The 26,021-nt window shown below is 41.1% G+C and overlaps 1 protein-coding gene across 1 annotated transcript; it reads right to left on the bottom strand.

The window, feature by feature from the left end:
• Positions 1-9: 9 nt before the first annotated feature.
• LOC149300041 (ceramide synthase 2-like) lies at positions 10-25,307 on the bottom strand. Its single transcript, XM_089485704.1, has 10 exons — positions 25,135-25,307; positions 18,609-18,726; positions 11,329-11,447; positions 5,757-5,814; positions 4,923-4,973; positions 4,662-4,754; positions 2,891-3,019; positions 2,597-2,703; positions 1,849-2,002; positions 10-126 (listed from the first exon to the last, which is right to left on the bottom strand). The coding sequence occupies exons 1-10, from the start codon at positions 25,305-25,307 to the stop codon at positions 10-12; spliced, it is 1,119 nt and encodes a 372-aa protein (XP_089341830.1).
• Between the last annotated feature and the right edge of the window lie 714 nt (positions 25,308-26,021).

Raw genomic sequence — 26,021 nt, 5'->3', positions numbered from 1 at the left:
GTCCATGGACTAACGATCATGCTGGCCGTTTAGAATATGCTGCTTGCCGTCTCCATTGGTAATTGGTGGGTCGTTGGTTCCTTCGCTGTCGTCTTCTTCTTTATCGCTGCGGTCATCACCAGACATCTGTACAAAGTGAAGGACAGCAGTCACAATTTACAAAGCTACTCCTGTCACCTAGCAAGCATATTACTCATAACATATCCGTTAAAGTGGCCTACATTTTTTAATACTTGGAAAGCTGCATCTAGAAACCCCCCACCAGGTCATACACCAAATCGCCTTTGTTTTATTATTTCAATAACCAGCTACATACTCCTGTTTCTAGGTGAAAGGACATGGTTGCAGAAATACTAGGGATTCCCGTGCCAAAAAATGGAAAACATGCCACCACCATTTTAGATGCATGTTGTACCCCTTAGGCACTAATTGAGTTTTTAAGGTAAACTATTTATATTATAGAATCATCAATCCTGGTATGTAGCTCACTGGGCCCAAACTCATGTGACAAGAGGGACCTCAATAACCCTGCGCCTACTTCACTGCTTCACTTAACTAATGCATTTCTGATGCCTTTTCCAGCTGGAGTCTAGCATCCCTGGTAAAGAGCACAGTTGGACAATGTGGTTTTCTTTGGTTACTTTTGTAGCACACAGACTGGTACTGCCTACATTTGTGCACCATCAAGGTTTTCAAAGTCCTCTTCTTATAAAATATGACTATAGCCATGGCTCACAACCTCTAGGACCTGCAGGGTTAACGGCACGTTCCATGACTTTTCCCTGATTTAGTTTCCGGGAGGCATCGCCCAGCCTGTGCGGGCTCTGAGGCTTAGAGCAGAATTCGGCTCTGAAACCCTTACTTGGCAGAGGCACAAAGAGAAGCATAATAAGAACCTTGGATGCGGGCACGTGGTGGGGGTTCTTCCTTCAGAAGTTACGTTTTAAACCAAGTGTTATAGTGGGGTAAGTATAGCTATTCTCAGCTTGCACATACTTATAAAAACCAAACCTGCACGGATACTAAAGAGAAGCAAGACTCAAACTTAAAATTATCCTTTAACCGTCAGAGTAGGGGGGTCAGGACACATTTTCCCCTGGGTGGCAAGGACAATGTTTATATTTAGGTGGTAACAGCTTATACTTTTATATCTTAAGAAACCTATGATTATTCAAGACAAGTTAAGCTATTCATAGATATGCTCTATGACCAAAAGTATATGGACGCCCCTCCTAATTACTTAGTTTAGGTGTTTCAGCTACCCAGTTGTTTATAAACGCAAACACATAGGCAGCCGTCTCCATAGACAAACATCTGCCGTAGACTGGGTCACAGGATGCCACAAGTTAGTTTACCAAACTTCTGCCCTGCTAGATCTGCCCCAGCCATGACCTGTGCTGAAGCGCACAGGACATGAATCTCTCCCGTCCTCTGTAGAATCACTCACTACCGAGTTCCAAACTCTAGGAGCAACACTGGCACAAGGACTGTGTCGGGAGACTCATGAAATGGGTTGTCGTAGCCAAGCAGGTGCACACAAGCCGAAAATCACTATGCGCAATGCCAAGCGCTAGCTGGGGTGGTGTAAAGCACAGCGTCACTGGACTCTGAAGAATGGAAACATATTCTCTGGAGTGATTAATCATGTTTCACTTTCTGGAAGACTGATGAACAAATCTGGTTTTGGCAGATGCCAGGAGATCGCTACCTACCAGAATGCATAGGGCCTACAGTAAAGTTGTCCTATAGTTTGATATACACACAAAATTTTTTGTTTGCTAGTCAGCGTAATCGAGGATGAAGTAGTAAATGTAGACAGTAAACAAGTAGTAAAAATACAGAACTTACGTTTCCTGACATTACTTTTTTTACCATCCTGTAGATAAGGTAGGTCCAATATATGTGGAGAAACTGAAGCACGAACATAAGCATGTTGAAAAAGTAATACAGGAAGAACGTGGGACAGTAGTACAGGGGGTAAACCACTGTGGCGTAGATAATCCTGAAGGGAGAAAAACACAAACAGAACTACAGTCACAAACAAGGGTATCTGGATTATAGCGTACAAGGGACGTCAACATTCTAGGTACAAACAAAAGCAAGAATGAAATGGTTAAGTCACAAGAGCTCCCTGCCATAGGTCCAGAGATGCAAATGTGACAGTAATGTCACCTGCCTCCCATTAGAGGAAGCAGGTAATGTCACCTGCGAACACACACCGCTTCTCCAACAGGCTCCAATAATTCTGTGTGTGGATGAAATGGGCAATTCTTAGAAAATTATAAAAAAACGTGTCCTAATCATGCCCCAGAATTACAGAGCTGTGTATGGGCTCTACATTTAAAACAGTATTGTGCTCTCTCATTAGAGATGAGGAGCCCTTGGACTTGTCCACATGGTCACTAGTATGTGACATCGATGTCTAAAGCTGGTTATGAGAAAGGTTGACTAAACTATAAATGTACTATTTTATAGACCATATACATCAAAGCTAAAAACTGGACTGTGAAAATACCCAGCAGCTGAGGAATGTATAGCAATTTAAATACCCTCCCCATAGTATCATTATCCATAACAAAATATAGTGCAACCTTACCAAAATGGGAAGATAATGAGCCGGCTGATGACAAAAACCACAGCAAACAATAGAAACAGGGCATTGCATGACTTCTTCCACTCAGCGTAACTACACATTTTGGCAGCCTGAGGACAGAAAAAGAAACGTAACAAATAGCGGCAAGTATTACAAAAGCCAATAAATTCTTCCTTGATTAAAAAGTCAATTCAAAACGCAAATCTTCCTGGAATAAACTAAACTAAAACAGCCCTTTCCATCTATCACATTTTTCCTACTTATCGCTGCGTATAACCCAGAAAGGAAAAACTGTACCTCCAGTAAAATGTCCGAGACATCGTGCACTAGCAGGGTGAGTGTTCCCACGCGGATATACTTCACACTCCAGGAAAAGTTCAGGAGGAAAATGGTGGCCAAGTGATGGACAACTTGTACGTTAAAATCCTGCAATGAGAAACTCGTTTGAAAAAAACTTTCACATAAAATAAGAACTTTGTCTACATATTTTCCACCTGTTCTAATCTCAAACCTTACTCGAGTATAGCCTTGCCTTCTTTGGGATAATTTAGGTCTATCTATGTTTAAATTCCCCCACTGCAAAAACCTCTACCATGTCTGTTCTATGCGTTCATATGTGCTCAACATCATACTGGTGAAAGTAAATTAAAGCCTCAGCCCTATAAATACATGTAATGTATATATAATGATCTCCTTTGAGCCCGACTAACATGTTTGGACCTGGGTGGGCAGCTAACCCACTCACCACTTCAAATTCACATTCAGGAAGCTCTGAAGTATCTTGCTCCCAAACTGGCCTCCTCCAAAACCTGGCCCAGAACATATTCATATAGTAATGGATTAAAGCATGTTTTTTTCTAGCTATATACGCAGACATTATTTAACCTATCCCATAATCAGTTTTATCCCACTCAAACTGAGCACTGACCAGTTATCTGGAGGGTGCACAGTGGCATATTATCACCTAGGCCAACTAGGTCTAAACCTAGGGTGTCAGATCAGGAGGTAATACCTTTGCAGGATGTCCTAAAGCAGGCACTGTGATATGACATCATATTCCAGCACCCCCACCTCAGGATATGCTGTAAAAATATTACAAAGGACGTCACAGGCTTTGTAATATACATTGTCCAGTTTAAAATGAGATCAGAGATGGACAATCAGTTCTTAGTAAAGCACTCCAGGGGCTGCTAGCCTCCAGATCTGACCATAGTTCTAATCGGCCTATGCAACAAGCCGACAGGACCCCCTTGGAACACTAGGCTGAAGATGCTGCAATGGGTCAGGCTTAGGGCAGCGGCCTCCACAAATACATCACTGGCCATGACCACATCTCTCTTTCTGCTACTAACCTCTTACACTATAAAACCTTGAATCCTGCTTCCAATTCCAAAAAACGACCACCTTGCCAAATTAGAATTCCCAGATAACATCCCAAGAATCATCAAAGTCCTCCAAGTTGTGCTCGCAGGTAGAAGTCAGCACAGTACCCTGGTACCTCGTACCCTAGCGAGTTCAATGCAGACTCACCAACCAGTCGGGGAAAGCAAAGAAGGCACTTATCTTTAGATAGTAAAGTCAGTGGGAGGCTATAGTTAGTTCTGTTTCACCAATTGGGCAAATAGTGAACTCTTATGGCCATTTAGTGCCACGTTGAACGAGACCTACACCAATCATTTTTCAAAAACATTAATTGTATTATTCCATGGAATTATCTGCTAAATAGTAAGTCATACTTCCTATCTGACTGTACAACCCATACACAATTATTCATCATTATTCTGTTTCATACATACTCCAGAGATTCTTTTAACAACCAAATCGTGTTATTTCCTATCGTTTCAGAAAATGTTAGAGAATGTACCATAAAATGAAATGCAATTTCCTCTGCCTTCATTTCTGGGAGGGGAAAGCATTTTGGAAACTTCATGAATGACATTGTATCTCTCTAGGGCAATCAATTAGTTTGTAGACCATACACCATGCTACTGTAAGGCTGTTCTGAAGTTGGTATCATATTTACTACTACTAAAAACGATCTCTGTGCAGCTTCTCTTGGTAGCCTCACCTTCCTTCGGACGTCCGACGCAATGCTGAAGAGCAGTGACCAATAAAAGCTCAATTCCATGACGTAGTACCAGTACTGAGAGGACAGCACTTCCTGGGGACAAGAGAAATGCAAATCTTCATTAATGATTCTCATTGACAATTGTTGTCAGAAGCTAGAAGAGACACTAAATATTCTGGTGGAGAGCAGTATTTTGCACATCCACTCAAGAGGATGAATTCTGAATCGTTATTATAAATTTTGCCCCTTTTGGGACTTTACCTGTTTCGGGTAACCGACCCACACTTCCCATACATCATGGAACCAAGGTTTCTGCAGAAGAATCAGACAGAATTTAGCAAGAGAACAGCCAAGTTTCATCAAAAGCTCCCCGGAATAGAATAAGTGTTATTAAAACCCTATTGTCCTGCCAGCTACAAAAATGTGCACTACTTTGTTTGTTTCTGGGAAATCCCCTGTGTGGTGCCAGGGTATATTGTTACTTGCATGAACATAGTTTGTGGTTTTAAACCATCTTGGAGCCCTCCGTGCCAAATTAAATCACTTTTAAATCATCTTTGTTTCCTAAAAGGAGAATCTTCTGATCATTAACAATATACATGTTGGAAATGCTATATTCACATCACATCCATAGAAGCCACAGGGAAAATAGGACATTTCCCCTGCCAAGTGATGCAATAACAAGCACTTTTCCAGTAATTCTGGAAATGGGCAATTGGCCAGACTGGTCTGACAATATATTATAATATATATCTATCTATCTATCTAGTAAATTAAAGAGATCACCTTTCCACTAGGTGTAAATCTGCCTCCCATCCACAATCATTTTTAACATTTGAAAGCTTTTCATTAAGGACGAAGAGCACAGCAGCGTTAAATCACTACTTCTCAAAGTTACTCTGGTGCCTTTGGCATTTCATCTGAAGATGAGAACTCCGATGTACCGAAGCTTGTGTGACTTTACAGCTTTTTATCTGCTGGCCTAACAAAAGTGCAATATCCGTGTTTTTTTTTTTATCTGTTACTCCAAAATCAGGGTGATCTGTTGATTTATAGCTAAAATTATGGTATAACAGGCCCTACAAAGTAACTTACGTCATAAAGGACTGCAATCCCTCCAACCAGAGCACACAGGTAAAAGGTGAACCTCCAGCTGAAAAACACGCAGGTGTCAAAATTAAAGATAAAAATCATCCTTACTTGAGAAAATAAAGGAAATACTGTAATTGATTACAAAAAGGTTAAAGCCAATTACATTGAGAAAGAAAAAAAAAAACCTAATTGCACAAACTTAGTGACATCCAAGCTATGACCGCTACTATGTTATTCTGAAGGTTGAATTATTATTTAAAAGGTGCTATTCCACTTACACAAAATATTAATTGTAGTATGTTTGGCAAACAAACCTTATCAGATCTGACATTTTGCCATTTTTTCTTAATAATATGGTAACATCACGCCAGTGCTTGTGTCACATGAAAAAAACATGAGTTTGCAACAGCGGCAAAATGAAAATGCTAAACGACTCATAGAATCATACGCTAAACCTAGAAGTTAAATGTTAGCACTGAATTTGACATGCTGAAAGTATTTTTGTGAATGGTTCGGACATTTAATAGTATTACAATTACTATTTCCAACGCGGCATTCAGTTACAGGAGGGTTAGGTTCTGCAGTGTAAGTGTTCAAGTAGTTAACAGTCACGAAAATGTTTAAGAACTTGTAATGTATCACACTGCTATGCTACTGGATTAATATTTATATAATGTTCTTAATTTACAAAGCATGCACAGCATCTGTACACAGTATACCCTTCAAGCACCACAATATAACCCCTTCAGGACCGGGTTTTTTTTTGTTTTTTTTTTAAATCATGTTTGCACTAAAAGACCAGGACATTTTTGCTAGGTCTTTCTTCAACTGTAATTTCTCTCTCTCTCTCAATTAGTGCACCAACACAAACCATATATTGGTTTTTTCAGCACAAGTAGGGCTTTCTTTTAAAATATAAACCATTATTTAGTATGAAAAAATATCAAAAAATGTGGGGGAAATGAGGAGAAAGAAAAAAAAAAAAAAAAAAAAAAAAAAGATTTCCCCTATAAAAACTATATATAACCAGTGCAAATGGAAAGAAAACTCCAAAAGTGTATTTAGGTATTTGTCCTGTTTTTGGAAACACTTCATATGGGTGGTATTTTAATTTTGGCACTTACAGGGTTAAATATAAAATGACAAGCATTGCTGTTTTAAAACAAGATTATTTTATTTTATTTTTTTTTAAATGTGGTATCCTGGCCTTCCAAATTTAGTTTAACAAAAAAAATAAAAAAAGTGTAGGGACCTAATCAACAAACAAACCCCTTCCCAGAAGGCGGCGCTCAGGGTGTCTGTGCTGGTCTGCCTAGACACCTGGGAGACAGCAGCAGCAGTGCCCCCGCGATCACCACGATTGTGGCGATGTGGGGGCATTTTTTTGGGATGACGTACCTGGTAAGTCATCCCAAAATATGAAGATTTGCACTTAGAAATTCCAAAGAGTAAGAAAGCGACAAAGGCAATAGAAATTGTGAAAGCTACCACAGAAACAAGAGAATTATAGAAACATTTAAAATTAGCGAAACGTACATCATTGTTCAGGGCCATTTTAAGGGAGAGCCACCCAGAGAGGTACCCCTAAAGTGAAATCCTTTTTCATGGACTATAAGTTCCTTCTTGTAGCTTAATGAATATGAATCAGCCAAAGCCTCAGGCGGGAGTCGTTTCAGATCCTGACCAGGTAGCCCCAATACCATAGCTTCTGTAGTAGAGGTTTAAATTATCACTGGGTCAGGGTGGGGGAATATTAGCAGATGTTAAATTAACTCATGTGTGCCTGTTGTGTCCTTGTAATGCAATTACAGCCATGTCTGGCAATAGCGCCATCCTGTCATAAAATATTACTGATTGCTCTCTAGGTGATTGGTAATTATGGACCCTAGAGGACTCGTGCTGCCTCTAATTACAACATATTAAAGCTGAGGCCCTTAAAGTTAACCAGTCTAATGGACAGCTTCCATTCTTGGTTGGCTTGCTTTCCAAAACAAACAATTAAATGCTCTCGCGATTCTAACCAGATCCCAATCCCAAGGTCACACGGATTTGCACAGGACCTAAGGTTTATTCACTAAAGAGTGCCGTTATTATGTTCTTTCCTATGTTAGCTAGTGCATGTGGTCGCCTAGGTCACTAGGAAAACCGCTACAGAACAGTACCGGCTCTGCTTGCTTACAAACATAGGGTGATAGCCGAGTTAAGACAGTGGGCCCTGCCCCATTTACAAACATAAACCCTTTAATAACCCACTCCAAAGATTCTATGTAAGGACTCAACTTATGGTTCATAGGAAGCTCCACCAGGTCCTCCATAAACACACTATAGTCACCTAGGCTCAAGGGGTACTGAATAGTAGGAAGGAGTCAGCTGGAAGACAAGCTTAGATCAGTTTAAAAACCAAAGTGGTCCATTCCACACCAAGTAACCCTGTCAATCTACCCATTTAACCCGACGTCGGAGCAAAATCACAGAGACAAGGAATGAACCCCGAACGTTTCCAAGTATGCGACTCTTGTATAAGTTTAAAATGTATTTGAATTGAGGTTTTTACAAATGACTGTATGATTGACAAATACATTAAAAGGCTCCATGGAAGAATGCCGCAACTCTGTCGCTCCTCAGCACTAATATAAAGACGGTTCCAGCTTGCACGTGGCCTCTAGAAACATATATTTGTCTTGGCCTGATGTCAGCATTATTACTCTTATGTTATAGTCCATTTATAAATAGTTACCTTAAGACACACCTATAAAGCAACATGTCCCAAAACATACTGATACCTAATGCTACAAGCGGTTATGTTTGCTTGGCACGGATAGAATTTGTGGGGTGTTTGTCGTGCATCTCCTGAAAAGAAAAGCCCATCCATGAGTATTCAGACAATTGAAAAATACCGCCCGGCGCACTTTGTGCCGTGATGCATCTGTGTTCCCTGGATTAAAAATGGGTAAAATAGTAGCATGCAATGTTTCCCACGGGTATTGCAGTCGTCTCGACTGCAGCAGACTGGACTGTCCGCTGCTGGAGTAGCAGGGCCGGTTGGGGAGATCATGGATCTCCCTCTAACTGGCCTACAATACAGATCTTTGTTTCACTGCTCGATTGATGCCGAGTGCCAGACACGGTGAAGAGAGTTGCAGCAGGGTGAAGGATTGATGAAGGGACTCTGGGGGTGTAGTTTTTTTGGCCATGAGAGAGAGGTGGTATGCCAAAATTATCTTGAAACAATTTGAGGTTTACATTTGCACAAGTATTCAGTGTGCACATACTTATGTTGTGCAATCTTTTTTCCCATTACAAAAGAGTTCTGCACACATCAACTACTAATAAATAAATTATATATATATACACATATATACACACACACATATATATACACACACACACATATATATATATATATCTGAGCTGCATTTCTGGCAATGTCTCCACTGACACAAATGAAGAAGGCTATAGTCAACGGCAACCAAACCTGTCCTCAAATGTCTGACAGACAATATTTAAAATCTATACCTGGGCTCTTGCGGACTGCTACTCACGTCAGGGCACGTCTGGGGATTGGTGCCCGATGGCGAGCCCCAACATATGAATTTTCTGATAACATGAACAGAATGAGGACGACTGATTGCTTTGGTGCAAAACAAAAGTAAAAAAGATATTATTTTATCTTGTGGATGTATGACAACACCTAAGACATTTTGTCAGAGGCCCCCAGCTTTTATGGAAGACAAATGAAGATATTTCAACAAATCTTGTTTACACAGGTTGAAAGATAACTAGGAAACCAACGTAATTTCATTTTCCAGGACGTTTAAAGGTGAAGTCTCATGGAAAAAATATTTTTCAGCTTGAGCACAGAATACATGTTAACATTACATACAGTAATGTATGGTAAGAGTGACTAAAACCTGATCCTCTAGAGGCTGCCATTGTTGTCAGTAAAGCGATACTTTGGATGATTTTTCCTAATCAAAATTAATACTATTTTTTAATGGAAAAAAAGCCACAGCAAAAATGAAAATGTTAGCATGAATAAAGATGAGGATTGGAGGAAAATACATTTCAGCTCCAACACACTAACAAGGCCAGACAAGGCCAATCTACTCTGCTAAAAACTTATTTAAAACAGTATGTTCCTGTAAAGTTTCCACATTTAAACTTGTGGATCAAGCTCATAACCACTTGACTCAGAGAAAGATGACGTTGATGAAGTCTGTACAGGATCAGGCAGAATAGACTATCTCAGCGTTAGAGATGGTTCCGAAGGAAAATACTTATAGGTATACGCAGTAGACTGGCTCGGCCCTACGAACGATGCTGGGACTCTGCCCGATTTGCCGGACTGCCAGCCTGGGCCTGCCATTGGTTGTAAAACTACTAGACTTTGTATATAACTACAACAGTGCAGACATTTCCTATGCATACTTGCAACTGCCAACCGAAGCCACATCGATGAAAACATGGTAGGTGACCTTTGTTTAGGCTTCAATGAACTACAGCCACAGTAGATGACTAGGTTCTCTCTCTCTCCTACTCCCATCATGAGTGCAGCTCACAAAGACCTCGCCCCATCCTTCCTCCTACGTTGTGCAGAACCCTTTCTTCTGCTAGTACTGCGGGGTCACACGTACTACATGACACTGCAGGCCATGCTGGTTACCAGGCTCCTCAGTGCTATGCACTTGCCTTAGCACGCCCGTGACTGGCTAGAGTTCATAAAGAAAACCTTCCGGACGTGGAGCCATTGCCGGCACTCTATTAATGTACTTTAACATTTTCCTTTAAGATAAAAGCTCAAGCATTAGGACTAAAGATACTGTGCTCCTGCCAGTCCGTAGCCCGCAGGGACAGCAGTGACACAGAGTTTCCTTTATAAGCCGCGAGCTATTTGCAGTAACATAATACAGGGAACACTGTGCCGATTCAGAGGCTGGGAAACTGACAGGCTGCGGCACGACACGAGGGTGCGGTAAGAGGCTCTACACGCATTAACCGTCTGATCAGTCTGCTCGGTGTACGCTGCATTCACAAACGGCATGACACAGGCCACCCAATCTACTGAAGAAACGCACATTTACATATAGAACTAGATTTCACACGAGCACAATAGAATATAATAAGCATTGTGTGCATCTATAGCTATACAGAGGAATTCTGACGCAATGTGCTACATGTGGGCCAGTCTTTTGGTCTCTAAGATGTTTGCGCCATAATTCTTAAGAGTGTCAGAGTAACGCTATATAAGCAGTACTAATATATACATACAGTACTGTGCAGAAGTTTAAGGCAGGTGTGAAAAATGCTCTAAAGTAAGAATGCTTTCAAAGACACACATCAACAGTTTTTTTTGTTTTTGTTTTTTTTTATCATTTAACAAAATGCAAAAGCGACTGGACGAAAATGTTATACAGCCCACACTACTTGTGTATAGGGGAAGGTAATGAAAGTTCAGTTTAACAATGAACTATGCGAGTTTGGTCTACAAGCAGTGACTGTATCCTGATTTTATCCGGCCGCACACTTCAAACGCCTACCATCTCTGTGGGCTGTAGTAATATACATACATCCTTACCAAGATTCCTGGAACTTTTTTATCACCGCTGGTCGATCCTGATTTCGTCGCTTCCGGAACCAGCGTTCCACCTGAAGAGAAGTGCGATTGATCTTCTTTGCCAAACCATATACCTCCGTCTGCAAAAACAATTAACATCAATAAAAGCCTTCTGTATCACTAAAAGTATTCATCAAACTTGCAAATAAAAGCATAATTAATCCCTATCATAGCCTTGGGTGACCTCCTCCTATTCATTGTTCTTCCTAAGATCAGAGGAAAATAATGTAGCAGCAATATGCATTAGATTTCTAATACTTCCATACAGATTTTTATCCTGTAAACAACACTTTTACACAAATCCCTTAAATATAAACAGATAGGTCAACAACATATTGTCAGCAATATATCTTTACATCTATGCTTAATAACCTCTTCATTTGCACAATTTTCTGGAATGCCCCAGGTGCATAAAATCATAGTGTGGACTTAATACTGCGCAATGACTTCAGTGAAGTTTTATTCCCCCCCTCTTCTCACTCTGATCACCTTCTCTGCAGATCACACCGCGACCAGGAGGCAGAGTTCTACTGCCCTGCGTTTCTCAATCACAGCGTGTGTGATCAGACACAGGGAATCATCACACACACAGTCACATTTGACAATGCAGGAAGAGATTTGAGGTATTCAAACACTATCCGTGTAACCACTGCTTGCACTGAATCTGTCTGCAGGCATGACAGATGAGACAGGGTTGTCTTGGCCTTCCCAACGAAATCCTGGGTGCAATTTTCACCCATAACAAACCAGGCACATCACTGGTCCTATAGAACCAGCTTCATGCGAAGTACCTGCTTGCAAGAAATGTTAAAGAAACTTAGCTCATCACCGAGAAGCAATAAACCAAGGATAAAAACGTGTTCTGCAATGACCAGCCAGGAATTGGTATCTCTATCATCGTATAGTTTGTTTTCTAGAGCATACAACAGAATGAAAACTAAAAATCTTCATTGAATAGTAGACACGATTGAATACTCTTACAGTTAAAGCTACTGCATGCTAAGCAGAGCTACACCCACGCCTCTAAGATATATTAACATAGCCTGCTGTTCCTAATCCAGTGTCGGTCTCTTAGAGGAAGTAAGGCTCTTTCGCAAAATATATTTCGCAACATTCTGTTTGGAAGAGGTCCTTGATTATACATCTCAAAATGCTTAACTAGAAATCAATTTAAATAAAAGTCAGACCAGGTCACAGCAAGAAATAGGCCTGCCGGTGTATATAAAATAGCAGGTTAGAAATAGTTATACAATGTTATATAAACTAAGCGCACTACACAGGGAGCTTGTGTGCGGTAACACGGCTCTACCGTGTTCATCGAGTGAAACAGGGACATCAGGGGTAGGCCAACCACCAAGAGTTTCACCTTAAAACATAGCTTAGAACTTTAAAATAATGGAGAATAAAGCAAATCTGGAATTTAACATCCACTGTAAACAAAGAAGATGGAGTTTAAGTAATCCACACAGACTGGTGAAATTTAGTCAGTAACAATGCCACGCATATTGGAGAAATACTTGAAATTGCATCTGCCACTCTGATGGAACCCAAACCTCCCTTCTAAGGACCATTAAGCCAGGAAAACCATGTTCGTGTACATTGGGTGCATTGCCCAGGTGTCGCTTTATGGATGATTCCATGCCACACTTTGTAATTCATCTTCTGTAAGATTAAAAAGGGTCGGGCCTAGTTATTCCTAGTTAGAAGGAAATTTTAAAGTAAAGCGCCTCAGTTTTATTTTGGTGACTCGATGGAAGAAGTATGCTTATTAGGTTGATGCTTCCAAAATGACAATAGTAAAGACAGTGTAAGCATTGGGAAAACCAAATACAACTAGATGGGAGGACATTCTTCATCAGGGACCAGTCCATTTAACTTTTCTGTACAAAATTGTAATAGTCTGTAGACCTCTCGGTAGACAATAGCAGAGGGAAGGGTAATGATATTAGAATAATAATGTTCCCTCACAAAAGGATAGATGCTCTAAGAAGTAGTACTGTATACCAATATTTCTATATTAACTGCAATATAAGCAATGTGAGTGACAACTCGTATCACTGTGCCATTGTATACAACAACAAAGAAACACTGATGGTTGGCAGTTACAGAAAGCAACAACAGCTGCCAAGATGCAAGAAGGTTTTCAGGGGTGAAATAGAATGCTGGGTGAACACGACCAAAGTAGTCCACAAACCAGGGTTCCTTAGCCTTTTGGGTATTACCAACAAATACACTATATGACCAAAAGTATACGAACACCCTCCCAATTACTGAGTTTTTAGCCGTCTCATTGTTAACAGGTGTATAAAAGCACACAGGCAGCCATCTCCATTGACGGAAATTGGCAATAGAATGGGTCGTACTGAAAAGCTCAGCGACTGAAAGCGGCACTGTCATAGGATGACACAAGTCAGTTTGAGGATTTGGGAAGCAACATCAGCACAAGCGCTTTGCGTCTGAAGCTTCATGAAATGGGTTTCCATGGCTGAGTAGCTGCACAGAAGCAGCTACTGTGCACAATGCCAAGCGTCAGCTGTAGTGGTGTAAAGCACGCCGCTACTGGTGAGTGCACTGTACATAATATTGTCATCGCACCAATTTAACTATGCATTATGAAAGACCAGCTTAGCTCTTCTTGCAATAGGTTGACTCTTTATAAGTGGAGTCCGTGAACTAAAATTATTTAACCCGCCTGCAAATTCTTAATTTTAAAACAGATAAATATATATATATATATATATATATACACACACACACACACACATACACACAACCATTTCTATGACATTATTGTCACTTCCAGACTATTAGTCCAAATATCTTAAAAACAGTAACACAAAGCCTTTTAATTTACTTCTAAATGTCAAATAAGGAAATGACCCATGGATTAGGACACCGTAAACAAATCGACAGATTTTACGATGAAGAAGTGATATGCATTATGGAAAAAAAAGAAAAAAAAAAAAGCTACCAAAAGCTATTTTTTTCTGAGATTATGTGATGTGAAACAATGTGAATCATTGTTGATATACAGTCCAGTTACACCTGTTATTTTTGTCTTAGCGCAAGGAATAACGAAAACATTATACGGTTCCCATGGAACAAACACAATTACCCCATTTTTCTCTGGCCACCAAGAACCTATAGCAGTGCAGGTTTTTATGTCATCTTCAAATAAATCAAGATATTGGGATCTTTTATGTGTTTCTATGATTTAACCCCTTAAGGACCAGGCTGTTTATAATTTTTGGACCCTTTGTGACAAGGCCATTTTAAACACTTTTGCGGTGCTCGTGTTTAGCTAGAATTTTCTCCTCTCCCATTTACTGAACCCACACAAGTTATATATTTGTTTCAGGACAAGAAGGGCTTTCTTCAGATACTATTTTTTGATCATATCATCTTATTTCCACTAAGCAAAATAATAAAATATGATGGAAAATTTAACCCCCCCCACACACACACACACTTTTTCTCATTTGGATTTGAAAAATCTTTTACTCTTTTTTCTGCACGTTATAGGGCAACAAGTAGCGTTTTGCTATTTCAAAACCATTTTTCCCCCCAAATCTGGTATTTCTTCCATGTGCAATTTCGGTAATTTGCCCCATCAAACCATATCATTTTTGAAAACGAGACACACCAATGCTGGTATTTTAACCCCTTTCGCTGCACTAACTCTACTACCAGCCTTTGTCAAACTTTGTGGTGGTAGTAACTTATTCTGTGCTTTTTATCACACAAACTGTACTTCAGGTAAGGATTTACAGCTCCTGGTATACGTCACTGTCAAACAACAACCCAATGTGTGTTCAGCAACATCTCCTGAGTACAGTGATATCACCTATGCATAGGTTTCTCTGATTTGGGGGGCTAAAAGGCCACATTTGGGAGGTGCACCCCCCCGTTTTGGTCAGTCTGTACCTTTGCCCTATCTTTGAACACAGCCACTCCAATTTACCCCATCAAACTACATGAAACATTGTATCTGGGGTGTTACAAAACAATTTCGATAGGAGTGTAAGTGTACAATTTATACTTTCCCCCCTTTCTTGTGTTTCAACTTATCCTTGGCAATTGACTCCTCGCTTATTATATTATCTTTTATTTATATCGCGCCAACAATGTACACAGCGCTTACTTCCCAGATTTGTGAATCGACTTTATATTCCTAAAACGTTATTCTCCTCAACACAATAGCCAACACAGTGTATCAGAGAGTTACAGCAGTGAAGTTGAATAGAACTTCCTGGCGATTAACTCCTCACTTACCAGTTTTACACGTGTCAGGTTCGCCAAGGCTCAGGATTGGCCTTGCGGCTCTGTTTAATTGTACACGGGTACAAAAAAACTACAAAAAGGAGCCTGAAGAGAATGCCAGCTTGGCACTCTGAAAGTACATACATAAGGACGCATGCCCTGCTACATAGGCAATATCTGATTTGTTTAAAAAACAAAAAAATTAAAACAGGCAAATGCTTTTGCATAGGGAAAGCAGAAACCGTCAGGATCTTGCTATCAAATTTACAGGATACAGGATATATAAAAAAATAAACACTTTTTAATGGCTAGAACTTTTACCAGCGCAAACGGAATCAACTGAATCATGCAAAGCTCTCGCACCCCATACCGCTCTGCTATCTAAACACTCTTCCTCTGACACTGAGCTTTGCATATCTGCACAACATGCAACAAATATACTTTGCACAGTCAAATTATGTAGCTTTCATGACCCCCGTTGTCTAATTTTAGATTCTGGTCAGTGTTTGTTTGTTTGTTTGTTTGGTTGGTCCCCCCCCCCCCCTCCCTGTAAATACTGAGATGCACACATTCACACACTCGACCCAAGAGGGAAATGTAGCCACATAAAATACCGGTTATCCTCATGATGTATGCTATAAGAATGGGAGAGACCGCCGAGGTCCAAAAAGCTTTGGTTGTTATGCTTATCTTTTTCAAAGGCTATCAACGCTCAATTCTTAATTTCCTTGTCATAGACGCTTTAAGAGGAAAAGCACCATACAAATTAATTTCTTAAGATGGTTTGTAGCAGCTGAGGTCTATGTTGTACCAGATCTAGATTAGTAATCAAAGACAAATCTGAGAATTATTTCTCAATGTCCCTGTTTACCCTGGTTAAAGAATTATAAGTTTGCCCTGGAAAACCCTGGTTTATCAGGGGGACTGCTCCAGTTATGAACACTGCAAATCTTTAACTACATGCTAGGCTTGATCCTGCTAGGAAGCAGAACCATGATGGAGGATAGACTGAATATTACAGCAGTGTCTCCAAGACGGTTACATTAAAGCAGGATCAGGGGCAGGAGAGCGTGATGTACCGAGAAATAACTACATATGTGTAATATATAAATATATATACACACACACACACACACACACACACACACAATAAGCTCCTGCGTGCAGGGACTTCACTATGAACACAGCACAAAGAAGTGTTACATGTACCAGTAAACCACGTGAAGCACAGGCAGCAATGTTGTAAGTGCAGCTTACCCACATATATAGCCGCTCATGAAGAATAATGCAAATAATACAGAAAACTTAACTTAAAAGGGTACTTCGCACAAAAGAACAAATCACTAACTTAATTTATAGATTACATATACAAATTTCGATTATTTTTAAACTGTTTTTAAATGGCGTGTCCTATAGCTCTCAGAATTTCACGGGCTGCATCAAAAGGGACAGGTCAGGATAAACTTAAAAATGTAATATACATACCGATATATGCTACTCGGCAGACAAAGTAAGGTTTGATTTGGTGGGACAGACGGTTAATAATTGATAACTATTGAATGGTTAGTAATTGCACTTTATGCAGCATAGTGAAATGTTTCATGTTTGTGTAAGTCTGTACAAAGCGCAAAGCTTTGGCTATGGATTTACATTTGTTATCTTACATACATTAGTATTATAATCAATCCCCAGCCTTTGTTGATTAATCTAACAGGTGCTTTACTTTGTGTCACTGAAGAATGTGGTAGATAACATTAGCTGAGAGACTCAGAGCTCCATTGAAGCAGCTATAACCTTTTGAGTGAAAGGGCATTATGCAAAGTGTTAAATACACAAGGGACTAGTATTTCACCCTAATGAGATAAAACACTAGAAATGGAATGATTTATAGATACTGGTTATATTATATATAAACACACACACCAATCAGCTATAATATTATGACCACCTCCCTAATATTGTGTACCCGTTTTGCCTCCAAAACAGCCCTGACCTCCACTAGACCTCTGAAAGTGTGTTGTGGTATCTGGCACCAAGACGTGAGCAGCGCACCCAGTCATCCACGTGATGTAAAAGAAAACGTGATTCATCAGGCCAGGCCACCTTCCTCCATGGTCCAGGTCTTATGCTCACGTGCCCATTGTAGGCGCTCGACCATGGACAGGGGTCAGTATGGGCACCCTGACTGGTGTGAGGCTACGCAGCCCCATACACAACAAACTGAGATGCACTGTGTGCTCTTACACCTTTCTGTCAGAACCAGCATTAGCCATCACAACGTGGCCCTTGTCAAAGTAGCTCAGATCCTTACGCTTGCCCATTTTGAGGAAGAAGTGTTCACTTGCTGCCAAATATATCCCCATCCACTGACAGGTGCCATGATAACAAGATTATCAGTGTTATTCTTTTCATGTATCAGTGGTCATAATGTTATGGCTGAACGGCATATGTGTGTGATAGGTAGCTACATATATAAATCAGGCCCTGATTTCTCTATCTATAAACACAGTACTGTTCATAAGTTTAGGGTCATTTAGTAGTATTCCTAACTAACATAATTCCAAAAGGATTTTATAGTGATCAAGTAATCTTTTGAATTTAAACTTGGATTAGAGGACATGCCATTGGAACACAGGAGTGATGGGAGTGATAAAGGGCCTCTCTGTACACCTATGAAGATATTCCATTAAGAAATCAGACATTTCCAGCTACAATATTAATTTACTACATTAACAAGGTCTGCACTGTATCTCTGTTCCATGTCATTTTATTGAACTCAATTTGTTTTTCTTTCAAAAACAAGGAAATTTCTAAGTGACCCCAAACTTTTGAGCAGTATATTCAGTGTACATTCAACTGACATTCAAGCATGGCATGTACATCACTATTATGTTTGCCAGTAAGTTCTTGTGTATGGTTCAATTGTATCTTCAGACTGTCCCACTCTCACCGTCAATGTGCAGCAGCTGGGAAGCACTTACTTGAGATGGGTGTTTAGAGCTCGAGATGTAGAAACTTTCCAAGACCGGATTACCAGGAGCTTTTAGTCGGACTTTACTCTTTATCCCCATGGCTCGAGCCACAGGTGTGGCCACAATCCTGCAGATATAAAGATATATAATCACAAATCAGACTTTGATATCCCTGTTTAAAGCAATATACTAGTATTTAATAAGTGACCTCTAATTAACCAACATTGTACACATCTGGGGAGGGTGAAACACTAAAAACAAACATGCAATCATTGCCGCATCTCAGACTGAATTCATAAGCACAGCAAACACATTAATTTACTATGACGTGTGTCTCCAACAATGTTCTATAACAGATCACCAGGTCAGATAGGGCATGTAATTTTGATCAGTCCGATATTACTGCTTATGTGCCAATCATTCACTTCAAACTGATTGGTGCACGGCCACATTGGTTGTATTTGCTAGAAGCACAAATAACGTTAGGTATGTGACCATCATCACATGGTAACTACAAAGATAAATGTATTCTACATAAACCTTCTAGGCTGAAGATAATGAGAAATCTGTGGTCACATTTTTGTTTTGACAGCATGTAGAGGAACCTTTACATGATCATATCTATGCTAGCCTGTCTGGGGCAGCAAACATACCATTTCATCTAGAATACTTTATGACTGTTGTGTGTCTGTTTCCAGTTCTTATCTTCACAGCCTTTATCTATATAGTCACAAATTAGTCTGACAGTTGGTAGTGTCTGGTGGAGGTGCTATCAAACAGTAGGCTGGGATATCAGCCATATAGCTTACAAATGATATATCCATACACACAAACATACAGATATGAATAAGAAACCATCAGCTGTGTATACGGATAGGAGCAGTCACCTCGACTTCCTGTTCTCCAGATTTGCATGATCATTTCTTCCTTGTGTAAAATCGTTCTTTACCAGATTATCGTATTCTATGTAGCGCCTGTTTTATACTTTTATGCCGCTCTCATGGCTGCAGGCAGGAGAACTGTTCAAACACAAGCTGCTTCAGACTTTTGTAGCATTTAGCAGAACAATACATTAGCCCGACACAGTGTTACACACAGAATCCTTCAAACAAAGTAACGCATCTGTTTCCCGTTTACAGTCTGACACATCAAAATAACCCCTTATCTATAGGGATCCAGGTACTCACCATGCCAGGGTTGTCCAACCTGCGGCCCTCCAGCTGCTGCAGGACTACACATCCCACACTCCCCTGCCAGCTCCTTAGCTGATGTAGCCCTGCAGCAGCTGGAGGGCCGCAGGTTGGACACCTCTGCACTATACTCCCTATAAAGGAAACGGTAATGTTGGCGTACCTGTAACCCTGCTGTTCTATAACCACTACGAATTTTGACACTTTTGGCTCATGGGGGTTATTCAAAGAGGTAAGAGGCCCCTGGTTGCTTTGGCGATTGCAGAAATTCACTTTATACATAACCTGCATTGTGTCATGTATACAAGGCTGCAAGTGTTCCATCAAACGGAAACGCTTAGCAAGAAAAGCTTTATAACATTTTGTTTTAATTCAAGGCTGCTTATACCTAAAGGGGTCCTCTTGCGTGTGATCATCGGATGGTGACTACACCCTACACAGGGATGTTTAGGGATCGGAAGAAACTAGGGTATGGCAGCGGTGGCAGAGCAGCATAGATGCTGGAAGTAGAAGACAAGTAACCCGATCTATATGTATATTACATGATTCTTTATGACTTTCTAATCATTAGCCATGGCAGAGTGTGAGTGAGTGTGAGTGAGGGGGGAGATGAGCAAATAACCAAGGATAAAAACCATGAACACTATGGCTGCAACTAACGATTATTTTAATAATCGATTAGTTGGCCGATTATTTTTTCGATTAATCAGATAAAAAATGCAATTTTTAAAAATTTAAAATAATGTAATAAAAAACATACAATTTACACTTTCATCTCTTTATTGCAATGGCCTCTCTCTATTCACCTTCTTATTTTACCGACATAATAATAAAAGCTACAAGAACCCAAACACAGTGTTTCTCAAACTAGGTTATAAAGTTATTAGTAAATATTAATTCATATGTTAACTATTTTTCATATTTAATAAAAACTGAGAAAAAAGCCTTGTTTATATTTTCTTTTATTTACCAAACTGCCCCCAGTTATGCACATCTGACCCCCAGCTTGCCACTCTGCCCCATATATGCCTTATACCTCTTATATGCCAGATTCCACTGTGCCCCCGATATGCCTTATACTCCTTATATGCCAGTGATATGCAACTGAGCCCCCTGATATACCTTTTACCCCCAGATATGTTTTATGCCCCCCTGATATGCCTAATATCGATATGCCTTATACCCCCTATATGCCCTGAAATTCATAATACCCCCGCATACACCACTATAACTCACCCATACTCCACTCTTCCTCCTCCCCCCCTCCCATACACCACTTTGCCTCCTCCTCCCCCTCCCATACCCCACTTTGCCGCCTCCCCCCCATACACCACTTTGCCTCCTCCCCCCCTCCCATACACCACTTTGCCTCCCCCCCATACACCACTTTGCCCCCCTCCCATACACCACTTTGCCTCCTCCCCCCCTCCCATACACCACTTTGCCTCCCCCCCCATACACCACTTTGCCTCCTCCCCCCCCCTCCCATACACCACTTTGCCTCCCCCCCCCCCTCCCATACACCACTTTGCCTCCCCCCCCCTCCCATACACCACTTTGCCTCCTCCCCCCTCCCATACACCACTTTGCCTCCTCCCCCCTCCCATACACCACTTTGCCTCCCCCCCTCCCATACACCACTTTGCCTCCTCCCCCCCTCCCATACACCACTTTGCCTCCCCCCCCCTCCCATACACCACTTTGCCTCCCCCCCCTCCCATACACCACTTTGCCTCCCCCCCCCATACACCACTTTGCCTCCTCCCCCCCTCCCATACACCACTTTGCCTCCTCCTGGAACAGCAAGACAGCTGCAAATATTCTCTCATCCAAAGCAAACTCATCACGAATTGTCAGATAAGAGCTCCGCTGGAGCTTAGCTGGAGGGAAACTGTAGGAAATTATGCCATCATTTCATTTGGCATCACAAGGTATTCTGCTTGACATACTTATCTCACTCAAACTTATATCCTTCCAATCTGTTATTAACCTCCTCCTTGTATGCTCAGGGAACACTGAATCCAACCCTGGCCCTCCTATTCCTTGGGGTGAAGAAGTCACTTTTTCAGGATCTTAGGCACAGTCCCCTTGGGTAATACAGCTCAGAAAAATGTATTTCCAGCAAAGTGTAGCTCCCAATTGGAGCCCCCTCTGACATATACCCTGCTGGCCCAGACTAACCAGCCTAAATATCTACTAATTACAGCCTCCCTGTCAAATCCCACAGACAGCAGGTTATGCTACACTTTTGAGCAGGGATTCTTCAGGATCTCTCCTTGTCCTGAGAGCACGGGGGGGGACTCTCTTTCCTCAACAGTCTCTCCAATTGAGGCACCAGGGGGTTTTAATGCCCAATATTTGTGCCTGATGCAGGCTTCGTCAAAGCCCTAGACAGAAACCTGCAAACCTGGATTGGGCATCCAGTCTGTTGCAATACTGGAGTCAGAGCATTGGCCCACCATGCTCTCCAAATGCTCCACTCCGGGGACCCATACAAAATATCATCCATTGGCTCTCCATACACTCCAGAAATAAATGTAGACTCCAAACTCTTGCCTACAGGGCCCTTAACAACACTGAGCCCACTATATGTACCACCTGTGCTGTTCCTATTCTCTGAAACTCCCCACCTCCTTCTGTCAGACTCTCCCTTCCATATTCCAACTTTAAATGCAAAAGTAAAAACCCACCTGTTTAGAGGAGCATAAAATCTACCCTCCTAATACCAAAACCCGTTTTCTTAAAGAAACCTTCTGATATCCCGACCTCCAAGTACTCCATACTGTTGATGCTGCACATCACCCTCACTACAATCAAGTCATCTTCATCCAGTCAGTTCCCACCTTCTGTCTCATTCCCCTCAATTTCCTAATAGGTCCCTCTTCTCCTTGTGTTTCAGTCTATCGTAATGTGTGTTCTTGTACATTTTGTATATTGTCAACACTCCTTTTGTTGTCTGTTTTCACTTCCCTTTTGTAACAGCATTGCAGAATCTGCTCTATAAATAAAATGTAATTTAATGTCAATGACGCTGGTACACTAGTCTGCTAAATGACCTCACATGTCTTCTAGCTTAGGTGCCCCATACAGATTTTTACATTTCTTATTTAAAATTCATTTAAAGCGGTTCATTCAGATAAAAGATGTGTGTTTTTTTAGTACACAAATCAGGATCACAATACATAATTTACAAATTCATGTAAACGTAGTCATCGGGACTTAAATGTTTGATTAAAGAGTGAGTTGTTTGTTTTGATAAGATTACACAATAGAGGGCATAATACACCTTTAGCATGAACTTCCATTCAAGAAGCAATTTATGTTAGGGCCATGAGCCATTTTACATATGTTAACACTAAAGCAATCATTGTGTATTTACTAACCTAGTAGTTTGTGGGAGCGATAAACAATTCAAGTTCCTGAACTAACTCCGAACTACAAAGGGCCAGCCCCGGTGAGCCTTTCCCTCAACAATGGCTGATCTGACCCTACAAAAAACACACAGTTAATCTGTAAAGTGACTTTGAAGACATCTCCCCAGATTAACTACATACACATGGAAAAGCTCAATGGGGCCGGCCCCTCATAATGCATAGAGGTTGCGCAAGTTTTCCCAAAACTAACAGCTAACACAAGTTAATGTCTAAGAATCCAGGAGCTGTACAACTTGTACTACCTTTTGACCAAAATCTATTAAATAGAATGCCTGATCCAAAAGTGGCAGTGAAGTGCTAGCTCTTCGCACACAAAGCAAGCCAGGGATATCAGGATTGTCTTACATGAGCATACATACTTTGAGAAGAGAATCTGCCCTAATAAATATAAGATAGAGTAGGAAGGAAAACTGTTTGCCCTGAAGGCCCCTGTCATTTTGTTAAAGGTGTCATTGCACTCAAAACATTAATTCTTTCTTGGAAGGGTTTTGGAACTTTCCAAGAAGTGCCTTACTTGTTGTGAGTTGCCCTATTTGATGGAATGAAAAAAATGAATCAGAATGAAATGTTAGCCCTGTGCATTGGGACTGCAGTCCACACAGCATGCGCAGCACTTCCTGATCTACTGTGCTTGGGTGGCAGCCACCATGTGATCTGTGCTGCCCACCCCTGGGGTACCATGACCTGACACTGCATTACAGCAGGCAATCAGCGATTGCCTCCCTGGGCCTAGTTAATTACATTATCAGAGAAAACACAGCACACCTTTTCTACAGAGAAAGCCTTGTTGTAAAAAAAACAAAAAAACCCAACTCAGAATGTCTGTGTACTAAACATCAAAGCCGTTTAGCATCAACATTGAAAGAGGAGGCAAATTTAACCCATTAGTCAGACATCAGGCATCCAGGGTGCTAAACAAAGTCTGGGAACAGAAGTCTATGGTTTTTTTATTTTTTTAACAAAGTCCCTCTCCCGACCAGATAAACCTTTGCATTACGTGTGCCCAGACTTTGGTTTGAATGTCTTCATTTGAATAGTTCTATTTTGCATATTACAAAACTTTAAATGTGAGTACCGTTCTGTCTTAAGTGCAATTAATATGTTTCAATTGTGCTTTTTTATGAGATCAAAATAGTAAGTGTTCCTGCGTACCTTTTGTATAAATAAATAATATCTTGGCTACATACAAAACATCTTCAGAAATAGTAAAAGTCAAAAATGAGCTTTTAAGGCCATTTGCAGGATTGTGTCTCCTAGAAATTGACACACGGCATGTTCTGTATACGTCACAATTCCAGGCCTTAACTATTTCCAAAATAAGTACCGGCCGCGGTATAATGTCTCAACTCAACTTTTATCAGCCAGGTGTTGTATATTTGCTATATTTTGTTTTCATCATTATTATATATATAATTTTTTTTTAGAGGAGACATAAGGTTTCCCAATTTTGTTCCCGGAGCAGCGAGAAAAATAAAACCCTCCCAGCAATTAAATGAATCGAATGAGACATCCTCTCGGCACAAAGTTAAGGCAAAAAGTCCCTCAATTTGGTTCTAATTTCCCCAAACACAGGCAAAATACTTTAGATATGGGGCTTCAATGGTAACCCGGGGCCCTAACCAAGTGCAAAAAGAGTCTATATGGTGGCACAAGCTATAGGTAAGTGCATCCTGCAGGCCTCGCCCGGAGTGTGAATGAGGGGAGCTATTTCAGAGGCCCCCCTTAGTAACTCTCCTGTGGGGGACACATATTAATGGAAACCGGGGCATGTACCGGATCACTAACCGGCCTCCATTATACTGGGGGTTCCCCCATACACTTTATCACATAGTTTCAGGACTTTCCCGCGGGGTTGCGGCAGTTTGCTGCTAATTTCTTAATTTGGTCACGTCTGGGAAAAGAGGCGCTTACCTTTCGAAGACATATCGGAGGAGCATGAAGAGTACAGCCAGGGGGATGGTGATGTAAAGCTGGGACGGGGACACGGCGCCATTGCCTTCACTGTTCTCCAAATCCTCCCAGGTGTAGTTACACGGCAGCCAAATTCGGTCCCACCAAAACCAGTCGCTCACGGTGTGTAACATCCTAAAGAAACAAGGGAGAGCCCAGCGTTGTCAAAAAGGGAGAGGCGGAGGGTGGCACTTGTGTAACGTGCGCGTCTCTCTGAAGCCCTCCTTAACCCCACAGCCTCACACGGCTACAAAAAGAGTCCTGTGACCGACACACTGCATGCAAACGGGAAGTGATTCATTCTGGGTTGTTTTTTTTTTTTCTCCTCTTCTCTCTCTCTCTCTCGCTTTTTTTTTTTTTTTTTTAATTTTTTGTACTAATCCAGCTTTATAAAGTTGGAAAAAACCAGCTTGTCCAGACAGCGTAATGTCAGAGGATGTGGAGGGCATGCGCTTGATTGGTCTGCCACATCCTACTTTGGAGGCTCTCAAGACAAACATTCGCTTGTTTGGCAGAAGCAGCTGGAATGCCTCAGAAAGAGGCGGCTTAACAGTGTCAGTGCCGGAGGCATAAAACGCCATAGTTCTGCTGGGATAACAGACACTGAGGCTTCAAGGGGAAGGGGGGGTGAAATGTTTTTGTGAAACAGCCTTGTTTCAGGCTGTGAAAGTATCCCTCACCTGTGGCACAAATGGGGTTAAGTTATGTAACAAAAGGAAGAGACGGCGGAAAGCACCTTCCTGTCCTGCGAGACGCTGTTACACAAAGTGAATTAGAAACGTGACGGCGATTTCGCTTGACAGTAGGCCGTGTATTTTATTCTCTAGTAACGGCGTTGAACATTACAG

The sequence above is a fragment of the Sceloporus occidentalis genome, unplaced genomic scaffold (assembly GCF_023333645.1).
Source record: "Sceloporus occidentalis isolate IW3139 unplaced genomic scaffold, rSceOcc1.0.p SCAF_26, whole genome shotgun sequence".
NCBI classification, from domain to species: Eukaryota; Metazoa; Chordata; class Lepidosauria; order Squamata; family Phrynosomatidae; genus Sceloporus; species Sceloporus occidentalis.
Note: the sequence above shows the minus strand (reverse complement) of the source record. Positions and strands in the feature narration are given on the sequence as shown.

Excerpts from the sequence above, each read along its gene's own strand:
- LOC149300041 (XM_089485704.1), bottom strand. The coding sequence starts at position 25,307 with ATGTTACACACCGTGAGCGACTGGTTTTGGTGGGACCGAATTTGGCTG. Across the intron at positions 5,815-11,328 it reads AAAAAGTTCCAGGAATCTTG|CTGGAGGTTCACCTTTTACC; the intron begins GTAAGGATGTAT and ends CGTGTTTTTCAG. Across the intron at positions 4,755-4,922 it reads GGGTCGGTTACCCGAAACAG|GAAGTGCTGTCCTCTCAGTA; the intron begins GTAAAGTCCCAA and ends TCTTGTCCCCAG.